This window comes from Argentina silus (genome assembly GCF_951799395.1).
Source record: "Argentina silus genome assembly, chromosome: Y".
Taxonomy (NCBI): Eukaryota; Metazoa; Chordata; class Actinopteri; order Argentiniformes; family Argentinidae; genus Argentina; species Argentina silus.
The window spans coordinates 51,838,775-51,861,376 of NC_139654.1; the positions used below are offsets into that span (position 1 = coordinate 51,838,775).

A 22,602-nucleotide genomic window follows, 5' to 3' on the forward strand; every position below is an offset into this window, starting at 1 on the left:
CAGACAGGCACTTAATGACTGTAATATATCAATGGTGAGGGGAATGCAGTTGTTGTGTTCCAGGGGCAATGCACAATAATAATCTTCAGTGCTCTTTCAGCTGAATTCCACTGCCTTAAAGTCCAATTGTTAAGTTTTGTGAGGTTAAAAGAGCTCATTAATCATTCATGTGAGGTGTGGTTCACAGTGAGGATTGTATGGTAACAGCTACAACTACAGTATCTTCAATATTTTTACAATTTGGATTATTTTCTTCGAAATATTAGAAATCTGACCTCTTCACTGAAAATGCGTTGCTCATGCATACAGTTAGTTCAATCAGATATATAACATAACATTCATAGGATATAGAAACAGGTCAGAAATCACTCTAATTCACCAAGATTGTTCATAGTTTTGAGTATCTAATTGTATCTTTGAAATCAAGCTGGCTTAAATGCACTGTACATACCAAAAGCCACATGACTTGCACTATTAAGCGCAACGTCCCCATAACAATACATAACAACCCATAACATTGCGTTATACAATAGCAACTTTGTGAGAGGTTTTTGTGAGTAAAAGTAAGGAGAGTTGGTTGTACAAATCTGGCACAGGACAGACGTTTAACTACGTAATACACATACACAGAACAATACGGTGTTACCACAACCATCTCTGCAAGAAATCAACATAATGTGCGGTAAAAAAAACAAAAACTAACTTAACTTAAAAGAAATACAGCGATACATGTCGCAACATGAACCGGTGTCATTTAAAAAAACAAAATCACCATTCAAAGAAAAACACAAGCATCAGAGCATACAAAGACAAAGCTCTGGAACACTAAACACTCTAGTTTCATTTCCTTTCCTCAGTGGCAACGCAGGGTGCCACATAGAAACACACATTTGGCAAACAAAAAGAAATACCGGTTACATTCGCAAAGACCCACAGCCTCTGGTTAGAAACAAGTACAGGGGCCACCACTGGAACTTAAAGTTACAGAGTGCACCTTTAACTACTGCTTCCAAAAATCAACTCAGAAGTGCCGAACGTTGATTCAGACACTATCTCCCCTTATAAGTGAGTTTGCTGTCATGTTCTGTACAAGTTGCACTGTGTAGAACTGTAGAAGAACACTCAGTGTGGACATCTAGAAAAAAACACCTATACTGCTCCTAACCAACTCACCTTCGCCCGCAATCCATCATACCAGCCTTCATTCCCACCTTCCAAAAACCCACCGTAAACCCCTTCTCTAAGAGGCAGCACCCCTAAAAACAGACATACACTTCGACCCCCATCTCTCTTCACTGTTTGGGGCTGGAGTGCTGGGCGCAGGGGTCCACAGGCTCCTTGGTGGCCCCTCCGTAGACCTCCACGTCACGGTCGGTCCAGGGGGCCACGGTGCCCAGTGCGGTAGAGCTGCAGTCGGCCAGGGCGGCCACCTCTGCGGGCTTCAGGAGCCGGTCCCAAAGGTTGAACTGGGACAACTCTCCCACCAGGGCTTGGGAGGCATCAAAACGACCGCCCAGGGTGTCCTAAACACAGCAAAACACAACCTTACTGTGCTGCCACGTTGGGATATGGGTCATATTTCAAGACAAGAGCAGCCAGGAGTGATATATATTCCAATATATACAGTGGGGGAAATAATTATTTGATCCCCTGCTGATTTTGTTAGTTTGCCCGATTACAAAGAAATGAGCGGTCTATAATTTTTATGGTACTTTTATTTTAACAAATAGAGACAGAATATCAACAAAAAAGTCCAGAAAAAACACATTATATAAAGTTATAAATTAATTTGCATTTGATCGAAGGAAATAAGTATTTGATCCCCTACAAACCAGCAAGAATTCTGGCTCATACAGACCGGTTATATGCCCATGAGGCACACAGATTAGTCCTGTCACTTTAGGAAAAGTACTCCTAATCTCTGCTTGTTATGGGTATAAAAGACACCTGTCAATAGAATCAATCTCTTCCATTCCAACCTCTCCACCACCATGGGCAAGACCAAAGAACATTCAAAGGACATCAGGGTAAGAGTTGTAGACCTGCACAAGGCTGGAATGGGCTACAAGACCATCAGCAAGAAGCTTGGTGAGAAGGAGACAACTGTTGGTGCAATTATTAGAAAATGGAAGAAATACAAAATAACCATCAATCGCCCTCGGCCTGGAGCTCCATGCAAGATCTTGCCTCGTGGGGTAAGGATGATCATGAGAAGGGTGAGGGATCAGCCCAGAACTACACGGGAGGAGCTTGGTAATGATCTCAAGGCAGCTGGGACCACAGTCACCAAGAAAACCATTGGTAACACACTACACCGTAACGGATTGAAATCCTGCAGTGCCCGCAAGGTCCCCCTGCTCAAGAAGGCACATGTACAGGTCCATCTGAAGTTTGCCAATGAACACCTAAATGATTCAGAGAAGGCTTGGGAGAAGGTAATGTGGTCAGATGAGACCAAAATTGAACTCTTTGGCATAAAAAAGACTCTTCGTGTTTGGAGGGAAAGAAATGCTGAATGCTACAATCCCAAGAACACCATCCCCACCGTCAAACACGGAAGTGGAAACATTATGCTTTGGGGTTGTTTCTCTGCTAAGGGTACAGGACGACTTCACTGCATTGAGGGGCCAATGGACGGGGCAATGTACCATAAGATCTTGGACGAGAACCTCCTTCCCTCAGCCAGAGCACTGAGGATGGGCCGTGGATGGGTCTTCCAGCATGACAATGACCCAAAACATACAGCCAAGGCAACAAAGGAGTGGCTCAAGAAGAAGCACACTAAGGTCATGGAGTGGCCTAGCTAGTCTCCAGACCTTAATCCTATAGAAAATCTGTGGAGGGAGCTGAAGCTTCGAGTTGCCAAGCAAAAGCCTTGAAACCTTCAGGATTTGGAGAAGATCTGTAAAGAGGAGTGGACCAAAATCCCTCCTGAGATGTGTGCAAACCTGGTGACCAACTATAAGAAACGTCTGACTTCTGTGCTTGCCAGCAAGGGTTTCTCCACCAAGTACTAAGTCATGTTTTGCTTGGGGATCAAATACTTATTTCCTTCGATCAAATGCAAATTCATTTATAACTTTATATAATGTGTTTTTTCTGGACTTCTTTGTTGATATTCTGTCTCTATTTGTTAAAATAAAAGTACCATAAAAATTATAGACCGCTCATTTCTTTGTAATCGGGCAAACTAACAAAATCAGCAGGGGATCAAATAATTATTTCCCACACTGTATATACACTTACGGGGGAGCACTTTATTAGGAACAATGTTAACCTTCTCATGGTGGAGATGGTGTAATGGTGTTCGGAATGTTTTCTTGGCACACTTTGGCTTGAATGCCACAGCCTATTTGAGTATTGTTGCCATGTGCATCCCTTTATGGCCACAATTTACCCATCTTCTAATGGCTACTTCCAGCATGATAATGCACCATGTCGCAAAGCAAAATTCGTCTCAAACTGGTTTCATGTACATGACAATGAGTTCAGTGTTCTTCAGTGGCCTTCCCAGTCACCGGACCTGAATCCAATAGAACACCTTTGGGATGTGGTAGAAGGGGAGATTCACAGCTTGAAAATGCACCTGAAAAATCTGCAGGAATTGCGTGATGCAATCATGTCATCATGGACCAGAATCTCAAAGGAATGTTTCCAACATCTTCCAACATGGAATCAATGCCACGAAGAACTGAGGCTGTTTTGAGAGCAAAGGGAGGCCCTACCCAGTATTAGTATAGTGTTTCTAAAAAAGTGTTTGTGAGTGTATATATATTGGAACCAGTGGCGTGTGGTACGAAGAGGCAAGGGAGGCAGTGCCTCTTCAAAAAGTTGAAAAATACATTAATTTGTCAAGAAATATGAGAGAATATACAGATATATAGAATACACAGAGCGCTGAGATTTTCAGACGAATAGAAAAGTTTACAACACTGACCCAGTATTGTAGTGGTCAGAGACGGTATTGTTCCTGCCTCCCTGAGAGCTCATGCCTCCAGATAGGGGACATACAGCGTTATGTGATTATGAATGGTAATGCCCTTATTCATATTGAAAGTCACATGATGAAGGCAGTGTCTTTACGTTCCTGTAATTGAACAACTGCTCTGTCAAGAATGGGTAGACCCTCCTACATTGATGAAAGTAGTCATGCCCAGCTGTCAGTAACAGATGGATGTGATGAGGAAACAGGGCCATCCAGGAGAGGTTTATTAGCTGTTAGAATGTCTGGAGAGGACGCGATGCTCAATCTGTGTAATGTGGTGACAGCTGAGATGGCACACTTTGGATAGTAGTAGCAAAACCCTGACAGGGCTGATCACATCGGCTTAGAACATGCTACCAGCGAAAGTGGTTACTGAGCAGTGTATTCATTCACTGTTTTATGCACGCAGGTTGAATCTCATGTTGAGTCAAGGGGCAAAGTGCAGCAAGCAAGAGATCCCCCAAAACCCCCAAGTAAGGTTTTGCTCCTCAAATCCCAGAGGCAGGAAATGCCACTAATGGAACTAATGCCTCTACTTTTATGAAGGGGTGATGGGCTCCACAAGTAGGTGTGAAGGATGATTATGCTTTTGGGTGTTTTGGATGTGTTTTGGAGGCTCTACGGTAATGAAACATCACTCGTGTTATCCTGTAAAATACTGTAAAATACAGTATTACTATATGTGCCCAACAATGCATACAAACCAGTCATTAGAGACCCTCCCCCCCTTACCTCCGCCTCTCTATCTCTCCACTCCTCAATCCCTCCACCTCTCCACCCCTCTACCTCTCCATCCCTCCAGTCCTCTACCTCTCAACCCCTCTACCTCTCCATCCCTCCACCCCTCAACCCCTCTAGCTCTCCATCCCTCCACCTCCACCCCTCAACCCCTCCACCCCTCCACCTCTCAACCCCCCTCACCTGTTCCTGCCCCAGAATGAGCACTCCTCCGGGCTTGATTGGATGCCAGGCAGCCAATCCCTCGCCCCGGCCCTTCAGCTTGCCCCCCTGGTAGGCCTTCCACACCCCGTCCCTCAGGGTCCAGCTCACACAGATGTGCTGCCACACCCCCTGGGGCAGGGACAGGGGCAGCTGCGCCACCTACAGGTGAGTGAGGGTAGTGAAACAAAGAATAAGACGTTATCGATGTTTAATGAATCAAGGAACAAACAGAACACTATGACTTCATATGTTAGAAGTGATTGACATTTTTCTTTTCCACAACATCCCTGATCCTGTCTCCCTACCTTGTCATTGATGAGCAGCTCCACGGGGTTGTGGACACCCTGGAGGAGGACCAGCTCGTTGGGCTGCCCAGGGACGGAGTAGGAGAAGGGGGTGCCGATGCCGCCTTCTTTAGCCTTGAGCCACACGCAGGCGGTGAAAGCGTACATCTCAGGCATCTCTCTCCTCACCAGGCCGTACATGTAGTTGGTCCGCATGGGGAAGGAGAGAACGTAACCGTCGGGGAAGTTGTAGTCGGTCAGACCTGAAGATGAAGACATTTCAATGTACAGGGAGTCCACCCACTGTGCTCAGAGTCCCAGAAAACGTCCTCTAGTGACATAAGACATTTCATTTCCTTAAGGTATAAAATACAGTTCCCCAAGAGAATACCAGCCTTTGTGGCTCAGTGGTGTATTTCTCTAATCATGAACATGAATTATATGTTGCATCTGTCCTCCTAAGTTGTTTCTTAGGTTGCAACAAGTAAAGAATGACAGTAGCTGAAATAAATGCAGAAGGCTTTGAATATTAAAGTCATGTGGTACGCTTGAAGCTCTGTTGAGAACAACTTTTTTGTTTGACTTACAATGAGCCCCTGCTTTTTTACACAGCTTACAAATATCTGTTACGTCAAATCAAAATCAAATCAAAGTTTATTTGTCATGTACCTATAATACAGCCGTAGACGATACAATGAAATGCTTCGGCCATGCTAGCTCCTCAACAATGCAGCAATCAATAATCAAATAGTCAACAATGCAATGCAGTATAATAGTGCAACAATGACCATGAGGTGACAAAGTGTATAGATTGGATTTCTAAGAGCGTTATCTACACAATTAGGTATATTCTGGACCCCCCCCCCCACACACACACACACACACACACATACATGAGCCCCACTCACTCTGTTCCAGTTCGGTGATGCGGTGGTGCAGTGTGTCGATGCCCTGGTCTATCTTCTGATGGTGACTCTGCGTGTCCTTCCTCAGAGTTTTCCTCTCCTTCTCCAGAATCTTAATCTTCCTCTCCAGCTCGCCCTCCAGGTCCTCCACCCTCCAGGGGCCCTTTCCCCCAGGGAAGCCAGGGGCGGGGGCGGCAGGGGGGCCAGGGGGGCCATGAGGACCGGAGACAACCCCTGCTGCTGCCCCCTTCACACCCACACCACCACCCTCGGGACTTACAGTTGGCTCTGTGAGGTTCAGAGCAGCTGGGCCAATCTCTGACTGTGAGAGGAGAGAGAGAGGGAGGAGGGATTAGTAAAGAAGAGGGGGGAGGGAATGAGGGAATGAGGTAGACAAAGAATAAGAGAGAGAAAAGAAAAAGAAAAAGTGAGAGTGAAGAAGAGAAGAGAGAAAGAAAGAGAGAGGGAAAGAAAGTTAACGGAAGGAGAGGGTAGGAAGAAAGGAGTAAGAGGTCAGTGTGAGCGTGAGCATGGAAGAGGGGGATGAGAAAGAAAAAATGGCAGGAGGCATTATAAAGATTAGGGAGAGTTGCCACGTGGAGCTGATTGGGACAGATATAAATTCCCACTAAATGGACACACACACACACACACACACACACACACACACACACACACACACACACACACACGTGCACACACACACACACACACACACACACACACACACACACACACACACACACACACACACACACACACAGCATAACACAGCAGAGCACAGCACACACAAACCTCAGCTATAGTTTGATGGCTTACATGTAAAGGTCTCTCCTCTCTCAAGGCAGCATCATCACATATTTTATTTATGTGTCTAACCCCCCTCCCCCATCATTCCTCCCCCACCATCTCCCCCGGATGTGGAGATAAGGCACACAGGGGAGAAGCAGCAGGTGAGAGGGGAGCGATAATGATGAGTGGGGAAGTGGGTCGTTTCTAACTTGGATGGATGGGTGGATGAGATGGGGGGGGGGGGGGGGGGGGCGGTGGAGTGAGGGAAGAAGTGGGGAGTCAGGACCCTTACGTCAGTACATTCCCAGGTTGATGTTACTCATTGTCATTTTGGGATACTAGCTCGTTGGCGTGATATACACCCTGCCGGCTATATGTCACGTTCGGTTCTTATTTAGATTGTGTTCATGTCTGTTGTTTGTGTTGCTTCAAATAAAGGTTAACATTTTCCCTTTGTGTGATTATTTGCGGCATTTACTAACATATAATCCTTCATTTTGGTGGCAAGAAGCCAAAAACAGTTCTCAGAGTCAGATCGTAGGGCTTTCTCTGCTTCACCGTGTTTAGACTGTTCATCATATTGGAGATCTATAATAAGCTTTCTGTATATCTTGATTAATATTTACCAATTGGAGATCAATCAAGATATACAGAAAGCCGAACTATAGGCACACACATGCCGCTATATAGCACCTATACACTTACAGGCAAAATAGTGCTCCCAGACACCAAGTGCATATGGGGAGACAGGCAATGACAACTTGTTACAAATTGTTGCATTGCATTATTTGAAGCTATACGTCTACTGTCTACCTCTCCGCTAGCCTACTAGACCTAATATTCACCCAGCTCACCTCTAGTTTCTCGATGCGATCTTTCAGGTTGAGAATGGCCCTTTCCAGCTCCTCTACGGCCCGTGCTGTCTGCAGCTGCACTGCAGCCGACGAGCTCACGTCGTCCCCGACCATAAGGCGGCGATTGCCCGCCCAGACCCCGAGGCTCCGCTCGTCGAGACCCCTCTCTTCCAGGCCGCTCTCGCATTCGGACAGCTTTCCCGTCAACTCTCGGATGGTCCGCTGGTCCATCAGAATCTGGTCGTTCTGTTGAACGACCGTTTGCCGTAGCTCGTCGGCGGTGGTGCGGAGGTAACTCCAGTCCTCGTCTCCAAAGAGCGACGGGTCGTCCGCCTGCTGTTTGAGACTCTTGGGCTTACATTCTCCGACGGGGATCGGGGTGCAGATAAGCCGACTGAAGCTAAACTGTTTCGGCGCCCCAGCGCCGGTCACTTCGCCCGGGCTGAGCTCGTTGAGAGTGGGAGCTTCCAAGCCCATCCCCAGACCGCCTCTTCCCTCGTAGGATTCAGCACCGTGGAGAGCGCCCAGCGGACCGGCGTGCGCTACGGAGCCGGGGGCGAAAGGCTGCAGCAGGGTCTGGGAGGTCAGCGTCCCGTTGTCGGCCAATGCTTGGGGCGCGGCCCCGTCCTTACGAGGGTACACACTGGCGATGATGCAGATGACCGCGCCGAGGAAGGCCAGGCTTCCCGCACCAACCAACATCACGATAAACTTCATTGCAAGAGCGATCAGAGCGATCGATTCACGAAGAAGATTGTTTTAATTGGAGATATAAGATCGAACCGTCTTTTAAATCAGAATCTGAAACACATGCATAGGGTTTGTCTATAGGCTCGCCAACATCACTCAACCATTTTATAATCCGCTCTTCGATATCGGATGATGGATTTTTGTCCACCTGGTACTTTTCCTGGCAAATTTTATCACCCAGAAAATGGCTTTTAGCCACAGAATGACTGTCGGCGGATGGCAAACACGTCCTTACCAAATGAAAAATGTCAAATGAATGTAGCACCAGACCGCTCACTCCATCCGCCGATAGACGGTATTCTTCTCTCTGTGTTGCTAAGCTGCTCTCCTCCGTAGTTACTATGGGGACCGTGAGAGTAGGCGGAGAGAGGAGGGTGTAGAGAGGAGGGTGGATAGGGGAGGGTGTGGGATGCGTCACTCAGAGTTGGACACAAACAACATCATGATGAACACCATATTAACGCCAAGGTTACTGCAACTAGTATCTGACCAGACCTATCTATGTGTGTGTGTGTGTGTGTGTGTGTGTGTGTGTGTGTGTGTGTGTGTGTGTGTGTGTGTGTGTGTGTGTGTGTGTGTTGGCCTGCGTGCGTGCGTGCATGTGTGTGACGAAGAGGAAAACAACATCATATGGCATCTGCACCCACCCTCCTCGCCTGGTCCCACATGCCCAGTAGAAATGGGAAAGAAAAAGGGAAGGATGGAAGTTAGAAGAGGAGAAAAGGGGAAAGCAGAAGAAGAGGAAAGAGGAGAGGGAGTCGGAAGGAGTGTGAGAGTTTTTTTCAATTCCACCAATTAATGATATGATTTTAAATTAAATTCAAGAATTGAAGTGCCACTTATTATAAATTTTTTTTGTTTTTATTAAATTCAGTTAACTTCAGTCAAGAATTGGGGGAGACCAGGTCTGGTTGTCACATGTTTTACTCTTTCCAATATTATTCGGCCTCTGTGAGTCACACACAACTCTTTTACACATGAATTGAAAGAATTGCAGAGTATTCCATGCATTTACCACTAAAAGCTCTCCTACCCAGCTCTGACCTGGGTCTGGACCTTGGTTCTGTTCTGTGTAGGAGAGTGGTCTGTTTTTAAAGCTGCCCTCCGCAGTTGTGAATTGGCTGGCCCACCACTTGTTGCAGCTAAAAGTAACCCGAGACGGCTTGCTAAAGCCACTGGCCCTAAACAATGAGTTCAGATGTAAAATCATAGTAAGGTTTATGGTTACAGCAGCACACAACAATCTGCAGCGCTTGTTGTTTACGCACCTCCTCTGGGACTGTGGAGCCTCAAGGAAGATCCATATTTCTCCTATTTGTTGTAAGTCGCTTTGGATAAAGGCGTCTGCTAAATGCCACAAATGTAAAAATAAAATAAAAAGGATTTTCACTCAGGTAAGCTTACACGCTGCTAACAATTTTGCTATAAACCTTAACTTTTCAAGGTTGTCGTGTTGATAAACTGTCTCCAGGTTTATTTTTACTATGTGAAATGCCATGTCTTCCACATTGTTTACCCGGAATGAGAGCCCATTCCACTTGCGGAGGGAAACTAAATGAAAATCACAGTTTGCAAATGGTCTCTTTGAGTTATGGATGCCATTGCATTTCCCTAAACAACAGAACAATAATTGATGTGGCATTTAAAAGAGATTTAAATGTTTGTATCTGCCATTCACATCTACTCATTAGATGGGACCACCCTGGAATCTGTCAGCTCATGAAATACCTAAGTATCTGACTGGACACAGCATTAACATTCCACACTCATATCAATAACCTTCAAGCAAAGATCAAGTCCAGAATAGGTTTCCTCAACCAGAACAAATCTGCATTCACACACTTTAAATACTACATACACCCTGGTCCAAATGACAATCCTCAATATTTGGGATTATGGAGATGTCATCTACAGAATTGCCCTCAAAGTTGCCCTCAACAAGCTGGATGTACTGTACTGTATCACTCGGTCAAATGCTTCATCACCAGGGCCCCGTTCTAAACTCTGCCACCATGACTCATCCATCAACTGGCCATCCCTACATATCCGACGTCAAACCCACTGGCTCACACTCATATCCAAATCCCTCCTCTGCAAGACCCTCCTTTATCTCAGCTCACTAACACGTATTAACACCAACAGCAATTACATCAACCTGGACACACAGTATCTTCAGAATTAAAAGGTCAGAATGCTTTTCAATTCTCTGCCACTAGAGACTGGACCATCCTCCAAAAAACAGTGAAATTAAGCACTTATGTTTCCATTGGTACTTAAAAATAAACTGTCAGAGTCCATAACTAACAACTCTAGGTGATTTGCCTCTGAAAGCTGCCTGTTATTGACTGGATATTAGAGTATTAATATGAGTATTTGCTACTGTTGTTTATATGTTCTTGTTACTGTAACTTATGTTTATGTTATACTAGCTGCGCTTGCTCCTTGACAGGTGGTCATTGTAAATAAGAATTTGTACTTAATTTACTTACCTGAATAAATAAAGGTGAAATAAAAAAATAAAAATAAAGAATGTGTACTTACAAAGGGATCAAGATTACAAGACCACCCTCCTGAAACACCGCTTTAACCAGCTGCACAAATGAAAAAGCGAGCAATTGGATATTACTGGTGGGGGTATTTCAACTTGAGGAATGAGTTTAACCAACTAAACTGGTTTACACACACAGAACATTTACCCTTCAGTGGGTAAACCAGATACAACATTGTTATGGGGGATCGCTCTCATCGACAGACACGCCTGTGAAGCCACGGCTGTGAAGCCACGGCTGTGAAGGCCGTTGGCCAGTCTGAGGAATCCCCGTCTTTCTTCAGGGAACAGTGGTTACAGACGTAACCTTACATTAACCTTTTGTTTTCTTACATAAGGGTGCAGCTGGTTATTGTATTGATCCAATCAGGCCACTTGTTCTATTGTATTATGGTATTGAATTTATGTGACTTGAAACAACTGAATATGAATGTACATATATCCCCATTAGTCCCGCCAAGTATTTTACAGTATATACTAGGGTTGCACAATATACAGTGCCCTGCGTAAGTAATGGGACAGTGACGCATTTTTTCTTCTTTTGGCTCAACAAAAATCAAACAATTACTATGAGGTTAAAGTAGCTATTCCCAGCTTTTATTTGATGGTATTTGTGTACATATTTGTTTCACCATTCAGAAATCACAACACTTTTTATGCATTGTCTACCCTATTTTAGGGTACCCAAAAGTAAGAGGACAATTGGCTTGACAGGTGTTTCTGGTAAGTCAGGTGTGTTCCGTCACATAATTTGTGCAGGCATAAGAGAGCTGTCAATGTGTAGTATTGATTCTAGGCTTTGAAACATAGCCAACACCTTAGGCTTGCCAAAATCAACAGTTTGGAACATCATTAAAGAAATGCACTGGTGAGCTCAGCAACCGCAAACGGGCTGGTAGGCCAAGAAAGACTTCCACAGTGGATGACCAGAGAATGTTCACCATAATTAAGAAAAAAAAAAAAACGGGATCAGGAACACTCTCCATGAGGTAGGTTTGAATGTGTCAGAGACTACCATCCACAGAACACGTCACCAGCAGAACTACAGAGGCTTCAATGCAAGGTGCAAACCACTAGTTATCCTCAAAAAGGATAGTCAGGTTACAGTTTGCTAAAAAGTACCTAAAAAGCCTGCAGAGGTCTGGAAAAAAGTATTGTGGACAGATAAGATGAATGTGATCATGGATCAGAGTGACTGCAATAAGAAAGTTGGGAGAAAAAAGGATCTGCACAAGATTTACAGCATACCACCTCATCTGGACTTGATCTTTTCTTGAAGGTTATTGATATGGGTGTAGAATGAATGAATGCTGTGTCCAGTCAGATACTCAGGTATTTTATGAGCTGAAACATGGTGAAGGGGGTGTTAGATTTGGGCATGTATAGCTGCCACTAGAACTTGCTAACTTGTCTCAACTGATGATTGTAACTGCTGATGGAAGTATGTATTCTGTACTGTACTATGTATTATGTATGTATTCTGAACTGTACAGAAACATCTTGTCTGCTCGAGTGCAAGCAAACCAAATTCATTGGATGGCGCTACATCATACAGTAAAACAATGACCCAAACCATACTGCCATAGCAACTGGAAAAGTCAATCTTCATATTTAAATCCAATTGAACATGCATTTCCTTTCCTGATAAGATTTTGCTTTTGTTTTACTTTTTTTTATTTTTTTTATTTCATTCTTATTCTCTCCATGGAATGTAGTGTCTTTCAGGACAGAGAAAAGCGCTATACAAAATAAATGCATTTTTATTATTGTTATTATTTTAACAAAAAAGACCTAGAAACAAACAACAACTGAAGATGGCTGCAGTACAGGCCTGGCAGAGCTTCACCAGAGAAGATACCCAGCGTCTGGTGGGGTCAATGGGTCACAGACTTCAGGCAGTTATTGCATGCAAAGAATTGTCCACCAATATTAAATATAGTAATATATTCCAATATTAAACATGACTGCTTTTTGATTTGATTAATCTGTCGCATAACATTTGGGTACTCTGAAAAAGGGGGAGTATGCATAAAAAGTGGTTTAATTTCTGAATGGTGAAACCAATATGTACACAAATACCATCAAATAAAAGCTGAGAATCTCTACTTTAACCTTATAAATCAAACTTTTGGAGTATAGAGCCAAAAGAAGAAAAAATGCTTCACTGTCCCATTACTTATCCAGGGCACTGTATATCGTATGACTATCGATATTGCAATATGAACATGGGCAATATCCACATTGCAAGAGGCTGCGATATTGGCCTTTCTTTGACACTCACTCAATAAAACTAAAACTCATGAACACGGTACATTATGCAACAAAACAGCATAGTCAGTTATAATCTTAAATGTTATTTATTTAAAATTCATATATTACCTATATATTTATTTATTTAGGATTTGCACACATAATAACAAATGAAAGGCAAAATGGAAGAAAAAAGCAAATTGTACAGGAGAGGTTAAGAAACCCGGTAGGGCTTGTCAAGAAGCCTCCCCTAAAAAGTAACAGAATAATAAGAAAACATAAAATAGTAAATGAATATAATATGAATAATAAAATTAAACAATACGTTATGTTATTGTTGGCTAGTGAATTGTGAATGCTGCCCCAAACAATCAAATAAAAGCTTTCACAGTATGAAATAAACAGATATATCATAGTATAGTACAAATAAACAATACTTTTCCTATAGGTAGAAGACGTTTTCCAATGACTACACCAATATTCCTAGCCATTTAGTTGGAGATCAGACATTTTTTCAGTAAATATATATATATATATATATATATATATATATATATATATATATATATATAGACAGAAAGGTGATAACCCTAACCCCTGGCCATAGCAACATGTTTAGAAAGCGCTTTCGCAGGACCAAAACAGCGTTTGTAAATGAAATATTTCTTTCAAGGGATCTCATTCCCTGATCGCTACCGATTAAACACAGTCATGACAACCATTAGGAAGCTTTTAGAAAGCTTGGATGTTTCAGTACATACTAAACTACTGGCTAAAATGTGCTGTGATACCGTTACCTTGGTTATAATGTGTAGAATACTCGTAAATGAAACAAGAAATCTGTCAATTAATAGTTTTTCTCCAGCAAATTTCTTAGTTACATGACCTTGAAACAAGCAAAGGACTTTGGTGGTTGAAGGTGCAACAGTTATTTCGTTTGAAATGTACACAAAAACTAGCATAGATCGTTCAGTGAGCCAGCCAGCTGAGCAAGTCACATTGCAACTCAACAACGATGTCGCAATATCCATAGGATTTGTCATACAAAAACTCATGGATACTGTACTGTACTTCAAATTAGATGGTTATCATATTTCAACCATGTCCAGTGGAAATATGTGTTCTGTTGTCCATGTCCAGTGTTCAATATGTGTTCACCCAAGTGGTATATCGCAACTCATATCATTATCGAATAACTAACAAAAATATCCCAATATATTTTGTTCATATCCTGCATGCCTAGTACATACTAACTAAAACACTCCATCACTGGTGCCTTGCTCATTAAATTTAGTACTGACCTTATTCACCTCTGGAACTCTCTAATGCAATGCTTCTCAAAGTGCGGTCATCGGAAACGTTTCTGGCGGCCCGCGGTGAGTTAAGGTGACATGATGAAATGCATGCTTACGTTATATTTGTAATCATCCATCACACAGTGCTGTACTTTTAAGAAGGGTAAAACTGCGTCCTCCTGGGCTGTCAATCCTAACTTGACAGCTCAGTCTAAACCACAGGTGTCAACCTCATTCCATGGAGGGCCGAGTGTCTACAGGTTTTTGCTCTTCCCATCTACTTGATTGATGAATTAAGGTCACTAATTAGAATGGAACTCCGCTTTGACAAGGTTTTAATTGAAAGGAAAAACCAAAAACCTGCTGACACTCGGCCCTCCATGGAATGAGTTTGACACCTGTGGCTAAACTGTCAAGTTAGGAATGACAGCTGGTAGAATCTTGCTAGGCAACTGGTTGCATGGCAACTAGACATCTCGCGATGACGCGGGAAATGACAATCTGTTTCTGTCAGCTAGACTTTAGCTAGCGATTTTAGTCGTTGCCATTTTTGCGAGATCGAAAGTTAGTTAGTTAATTAGTTAACGTTAGTTAGTTAGGTTGTTTCGTTGTGGAAGCGAGATGGAGGAGCTGAGGCCATCGCGCATAAAACGTTGTGTCAGTGAGGAGAAAAGAAAGTTTCAGGAGAGATGGAGCAACGTTTACTTCGTTGTACCTCATGGCTCGGATAAAGTCATGTGTCTCATCTGCAAGTAGGTGAATGCAACGCTGAAGGAGTTCAACATAGTTAATCTGTGTGTCTATGTTTGCAGGGCACTTTTGAGACAACCGAATGTTTTCATGAATCTTAAACTGACCTCTTGAACGACTCTTGTAAAGAAGTTTTTGTGATCACTGGTATGTATGATTGGTTAGGGTTTAGCTAATAAAGAGATGATTTTTTGGGAATTATTTTGTGTTCCGTTTTTTCCTTCCTCAATCCAATGTGGGGTCCCTAAATTGGCCCTCAGTCATCAACACTTTGAGAACCCCTGCTCTAATGTGTATTTACTCAGGAGTGGGTTCCATCCAGTACAGATATCCAGGGCATCACAATCCAGTCCTCATATCACTATGGTGTTAACAGTGTCACTGTGTGGTGAAAATCTGGAACAACCTGAAATGTTCTCTGCATTCAGTTTAAGACTTCAGACGGATAAGTGACCACCGTCTGACCAATAAAGACCTGAAAGCAGAGGACAAGGTATCAAAAAGGATCAAATTCATTTGTAAAGAAATAAAAAGGTCAACAACCCAAGACCTGTCTTTGAGGTGGGTTTTTATTAAAAGCCTCATACAAGAAACACACATAAAGCAACAACAATAACATGACACTTATACATAACCTGTACAATAAGGGTTTGCAAAACATGCTTCAGATACATCACAATGTAATCATCATCTTCATCATTATCATCACCATCAACAGAATGTACATACTTCATATTACCATTAAGGAGACAAAATGCTATCTTGACACATTAAATTCATTATCAGGGTTTCCCTTCTGATCAAACCCATATTGGACAATCAAAACAACAACAATGGCAATCAAATAAAAGCATCACAGTATGCTTAATTCAAAGGTAGAAAGGAAAAAAAAAAAACGAACGAAAAAAATGCACATTATCGGTAGACAAAATATCTCATTCGCCTTTTCAGGATCCTTCCTTTTCGTTAAGTGCCATGACTGGCCCTCAAAATTATATCCACCAAACAATGTAAAATAAAATATAATGTAAGAAAAGTATTTACAAAAAAAAAATCCAATAAAGGAAAAGAACACCGGAGCCCTGTTTGGTATAAATATAGGCCACAATGTAGAGTTGTGCTACCCTTTTGACAGAAAACCCATCTATATCAACTGTTCAAAATCATCATGAAGTAGGTGACCGACTCCCAATGGCTTAACCAAGGACATTCAGCTAACATCTTCACCATTACAGGTTTGTGGTGCAATGTGGAATACAGAATACAGTATCGACGACAACTAGGACCACCTACAGTACGGATGAAATGCATTTTTGAGTTGGAAAGAGCAGCTATAAGGCAACACATGCTTTGTTTTAAATACCATGATATTATACAAATACACCAGACAAAGAGGAGGGGGGGAGGCTGAGGCAGGGTTTTCCAATCCATTCCTGAAGTACCCTCATGGTGTACATGTTTTATTCGAGCCCTAACACTGACTCACCTGATTCAACCCATGAAGAGCTTGGTGACTAGTTGAAAAGGTACCTTAGAGTTGAGCTACGATATGTAAACACCCTTTGGGGGATCCTCTGGGAATGGATTGGGACACACTGCTCTAGAGGACAGAAGGAATCCTGAAGGGTACGGGGTTAGCACCAGAGGATGTTCTGGGTCTGGGAAAACCCCCAGGGGTCAAAACCCTGGCCTCCAAAACCCCAAAGATAACACAACAACAGCAACACTAGTCTCTTAGCGGTCATGTGTCAGAAAGAGCCAACAAGTGAGGCTAGCCCCACCCATACAGGTTCAGAAGGCCATGGAAAGGTTGGCTTGGAGTAAGGGGGTTATGCAGATACTATCTGGTATAGACACAAAAAAAAATCTGACAAGTATGTGGGGGGGGTTAAATACCATCTACGATCACTCGATGCAGTCCACAGCTTAAATACCTCAAAAGAGTCAGTTTAGAGTCTTCTCGGACATTTCAGAATTGAGGGTGAGTATAGGGACAGACAGACGCTGAAAGATAGCAAGGAAAGCAAATCACTTAATCCTTTGCCTCGTCCTTTTAATTTTTGCAGCTTTAACATTGTGCGTGCATATAAATATATATTCATATACGTATGCCTGTGCGTTTGAGGGAGCAAGAAGGGCTTGAAATTCATATGAGAATAAGTTAATCATACAGCATCAGGTCCTTTATGATGCAATCAAGTGTGTTTATCTCAATGTAATAATGCAGTGTTGCCGAGTTCAACTAAGCAAGTGCAAAACAATCATCTTATTTAATTTTAATTGTTACAGGTCGGACTTTCAACGAAACTAAAGTAAACCCGATGTTATGACTGAAGGCATCCAATACCAGCTTCAAAACTAGACCTTCATCAAAAGAGATGTTTTCTATCAATTGTATGAGGTACACTTGATTTAGCAAAGCAACTAAAACCAAGCGCACCTGAAATAATTGAAAGAAAACAAATTATTTGACCCAAGTCTACACCAAAGTCACTGTTGTGCGAGTTGACATGCACTAGGAAGATTACTAAGTAACAGCAGCAGCCCTGCTTCAGATCTATACATCTCTGTTTAAAAAATAAGCTATTTTTTATTTATTGGTTGGGTGGTGTAACATACACTAAATAGATTTAACTAAAACATGATTTTTCATGTTTTAGGGGGCCTGGTTTGCAGTATTTGAAGGGTGTTTTGCGTATCACAATGGCAATCTGCTGTAATCTCTTCCTATGGCTTGGGGTTTTCAGTGGTGGGCGGTGTAGATGACTGGGTTTTTTCTGGTGGTGGGGCGGGGGAACCTGGGTGAGAGGAGGGAGAAGAGGGTCCGGAGCCAGACGCAGACCCAGTCTCGGCGTCACGTGGCTGGCAGAACTCCTTGATGGTGACGGTGAGAAGGTTGGTGGTGACGTCGGTCACAACCACATTCTCGCAGCTGGGTGCCGTTTCGGGGTGCCAGTCAGGGTCCCCCTCTGCAGGGACCCTCTGGGGGGCGGGGGCAAGGGGGGCGGAGGCGGTGTCGGAGTCCCGGGGGGGAGGCGGAGGGGAGGCGGTGCTGTCGGAGGCAGCCTGACGTTTCTGCCGGCGTCGACAACGTAGCTTCCTCTTCCCCTCCTGAGGCACGGAAAGGTCTAGAGCATCCTCGTCTTCCTCTTCGTCCTCACAGGAGGAAGAGGAGGAGCAGCCAGAGGCAGAAGACAGGGTGGGGGACGAGGGGAGGAAGGGGGTTGGTGCTGGTTTGGGGTCAGATGTCAGGACAGGGGCAGGCTGCGGGGGGTTCTGCTTCTTCTGGAGCTGTAAGGAATGGCTGGGGCCAAGTTGGGCCGAGGCCAAAGCCTGGGGGTTTGAGTTAGGATGCCACCCTGAAGCGGAGGCCCCTGTGGCAGGCTGGGGCTGGGGGGGCGGAGGGGTAGGCTGGATTTGTGGCGGGCAGGGAGGCTGGATCTCTGAGCCACTGGAGCTGGAGGGGGTTGAGTGCCTGTCCCTGGCCCCTGTACTGGAGCAGGTGCCTGGGTGGGAGTGGAAAGGACCAGGTCCCCCACACTGAAGCCCAAAAGGCTTCCCATACATGGGGAACCCAAGCATCTTCAGGGGGGGCTGGAAGGGCCTGTAAGGGGCTTCTCCTTGTCTCTTCCCAATGATGCGGTTTCGGGAGGGTATGTTTTGACGGCCCCCTGAGAGGAGTAGAGGGGACCTTCGGTTATTCCCACCACCCCTGCCGCCGCCACCGCCACCGCCACCGCCGCCACCACCACCACCACCACCACCACCACCACCAACACCAACACTAACACCTCCTCCTGGTTTGTCGATGACCTTGAGGTTGAGGATGATGCGACCCCTCTTGACCTCTCGGGGCTTGACCCTGCGGTTGAGGATGCGGACTGTCTCTGAGAAGGGGGAGCCGGGTGACCGCAAGGGGAAACCAGGGGTGGAGAAAGGGCCCGAGGCGGGGGCCAGGGGGTCCGGGCGGGGCAGGGGCCGGCGTGACATACGGTGGCAGCGGCGAATGTCTTTCTTCAGCTTGTGGGTTGCCGCCAGGGAGTTGAGTTTGGGAGTAGGCGCTGAGGAGAAGGAAGAGGAAGATGGGGGATGGGAGGAAGTGGAAGAAGATGGTAGTGGTCGGGTGGAGGTGCGCGGGGCTTGCTTGCGGGCGTTTGAGATGCGCGTGGAGGTCTCTCCTTTCTGGGCACGAGCCTGGTGATAAGGAGAAAGAGAGGACCAACATTTTCACCTAACAGTGTTATGAAACAGTGGTATGAAACTTCTAAAGGTATCATTTGATTTTGGCACAGAACAATCCAGAGCAATACCTTCGTGACAAAGTTTTTGGGTTTGGGTCCCCTTTTCTTTGGCCCATGGAGTTCTCTCTCACGCTCTCTGTGTGAGTAAGACAGGGAAAACATGCATCACCTGATAAGTCACAGTTCCAATACTTTCCAGATTTTCCCATCTTGAAACAACTCATAGCCTTTAGGCTATGTATAAAATAGCATATGTTGACCTTGGACAAAGCCAATATTGAACTAATGATAATGCTTATTGAAAGATCATCATAGTCAACTGAGAAGTGTATTAATATGTCATTGTGTGTAAACAAACAATGTGTGACTTTGAAATATGTTGAAAACGATCATTTAAATGTCATGGGCTGTGCTGTCCTGGCATTTTATAGTCCCATCTCTAAACCTTAAACCAAAACAAGTAAAGAGGCCCACCATTTGGCTGAAAATGTACTTAAAGATGATGCTGTTTGTCTCACATCCATTAGTGTATCATCAACGCAAACCGAATATTTTCACATCATGTAAGAATTAGGCTACTCACACACACACACACACCTTGCAGTGAGGTGGGTATGTGTATCAATATATTGACATACAAATATTTTGAAAAATTAAACTACAGTATTGTAACTGTTACTCACTTCTGTTCAAAGCCTGCTATCAGCCGGTCATCGAGAATGTTCTCCTCTGGTTCCCATGTGCTGTGCCTAAAAAGCAAAGGGATTGCAATTGATTGGTGGGTTTTGAGGTTAGACTTAAAAGTGGTAACTTTTTCTGACCCCCTAACAAGGGCAGGCAGGCTGGCAGGCTATTCCACAGAAGTGATAGCTGGGTGTGTTGTTCAAAAAGGTTACATCTTTGCAGAGTGTCCGGATGCGATCACTTACTTCAATGCCCATCCTTTCCATTTTACCAGGTACTCAATGCGCGCCTGCAAAGGTACAGAGGAATCAACAAAAAGCACAACATCGTTAACATTGATCCTTTTCCAGCCATCAGAGTTAATACTACAAACAAGTTCCATGTCGTATCTACCTAGCTAAAACAAATGGATTTAGCTAGCTAACTCGGAGAAACTTGTCTTGTTCTCACATTAAAGAAAACTACCCAATTCCGTCAGTGTCCGCTGAACAAAAAATTGTGGTGTAGAGACAATGACTGAACTAACGTTAGCTAGCTTCTAGCATGACAGCTTGCTGTCTGTCTCAATGACCCCGGGCAGACTACAACATTGCAAATTAGCTCATTTACACAGGCAGCTACAAGTTAATTGAGAAACTGGCTAGATTATAGCGAGGCAATTGACGAGGCGGGTGCAACCATCCTCTCTGACAGTCAAGTCAGTGACAGACTGAGGCAGACAACACACAGCCTTTCTTTGGCTAGAAAACAATATATACTCCTCTGTTAGCTTTAAGTTCATCTTCTCCGCAACCCCATCTTTTGTGTCGCTATTTCCAAAAACACTAGCTACCTACCTACCTTCCACTGCACTGGCTGGCGACTATTACCTAGCTAGCTAAATAACGCGGCTAACTAAGCTAATAATTCAGCTAGCAGCAAAACATCCGCTATTAGCTAGCTAGCTCTTTACAAGGCCTCCGCGTTGTGAAAACAGAGCCTCGAGTCGGGCCATTCAAGCACGCCTTGAAGACCCTCGCCCACCTCTGCATGCTGCGGCGACAAAAAAACCAGCGGGACGCTCACCTTGCGAACGCGGCGTTTCAGAATAGCTTCCGCGGCGAAAACGCGTTCGCCAACCGCCGAGAGCTCCATCTTTTATGGCCGACTGCTCTCTCTCCAGATGCCCAACTCCGCTGTCTGGCGGCAAATCCACTTTCCCCAAATCTATTAGCAGAAGAAGCCAGCAACACACTAGCAAACCCCCCCGAAGCAAGTTGAGTAGAGCGGCAGCAGCAGCAGCGGGGCATAACAGTGGTGGAAAGGCGGGGCTTTGGCGGCAGAAGGAGCCGATCTATCATGCGCCCAGGTCGTCCTAGCAACGCCAGAGGACCAGAGAGGATGCACAGAGCGGATGCACAGAGCAACTCCTTCCACAAAGGATGGAAGAAAACTTTATAACGTCTTGTTTCTCTGATGCAGAATTTCTTGGGACAAGGGTTGAAAGTCGCTTCCTCTTCTACACACATGCATTCATAAAACCTCATGCGACAGATGAAATAATGTATGCGAAGCAACACGCCACTGTTATTCGTCATACTTAATTAGTGGGCTTGCTTCAGTAACTGGTGTTGCTCACTAGCTCGCTAAAATCAATGCCAAATTAGGCTAGCTAGTTAGTCGGTATCACCGGTAGCAAGCTTGTAAATTGATGCCAATGCGAAACGCACCTTTCAAACTGTTTATTAACTTATCTATTTTCATTCCGCAGCAGGCCAGTAGCCTTGCTGGAGTTTCTGAATTGGGTTATGTTTTGTTAAAAGTGAATGCCATCTCTGTCATTACTATAGTATAGACAAGCATGATTAAACAATTGACGTTAATTATTCGTTTATGACTGCTGTTTATGACTCATGCAATGTTGGATCACTTTACTTAATGTCCCCTATAAACATGAATTACTGTTCATTATTGCTTTGGAAAGGTAAGGCTACTTCATTTGGAGTGCCTTATTTTAGATGTTATACTGTAGGTGCACATTAATTATGCTTAGGTACAAATGATTGTAACTCATTCATAAATGGTAAATGGTGTTACACTTTACATTAAGGTCACATTTTGTCAGTTACAAAAGTTGATAACTCATTAATAAATGTTGGTTAACTGGTTAACGGTGAGACATTATATGGTCAGAGGTTTTCTCCATAAGTACACAGGATAGAAGAGATCTACTCATTGATATACCCAAATCAGTTCAGAGCATTAACCACACATGTGAACATGCTCGTGAACACAGACAAGCGGTAAGTAGTGGATAGATATATCAACAAATAAAATATGTGA

The 22,602-nt window shown here is 44.1% G+C and overlaps 2 protein-coding genes across 2 annotated transcripts; both read right to left on the reverse strand.

Moving 5' to 3' along the window:
• Positions 1-1,292: 1,292 nt before the first annotated feature.
• On the reverse strand, positions 1,293-8,479 carry nptxrb (neuronal pentraxin receptor b; the record flags this gene model as incomplete). The annotated part of the gene is made up of 5 exons (XM_083697034.1): positions 1,293-1,523; positions 4,907-5,086; positions 5,233-5,474; positions 6,120-6,438; positions 7,763-8,479. The coding sequence occupies 5 exons, from the start codon at positions 8,477-8,479 to the stop codon at positions 1,293-1,295; spliced, it is 1,689 nt and encodes a 562-aa protein (XP_083553160.1).
• Positions 8,480-15,906: 7,427 nt separating this feature from the next.
• Positions 15,907-21,516, reverse strand: cbx6a (chromobox homolog 6a). Its single transcript, XM_083696709.1, has 6 exons — positions 21,346-21,516; positions 20,526-20,569; positions 20,280-20,345; positions 19,666-19,732; positions 19,126-19,549; positions 15,907-19,026 (listed from the first exon to the last, which is right to left on the reverse strand). The coding sequence occupies exons 1-6, from the start codon at positions 21,412-21,414 to the stop codon at positions 18,083-18,085; spliced, it is 1,614 nt and encodes a 537-aa protein (XP_083552835.1). The 5' UTR covers positions 21,415-21,516; the 3' UTR covers positions 15,907-18,082.
• Between the last annotated feature and the right edge of the window lie 1,086 nt (positions 21,517-22,602).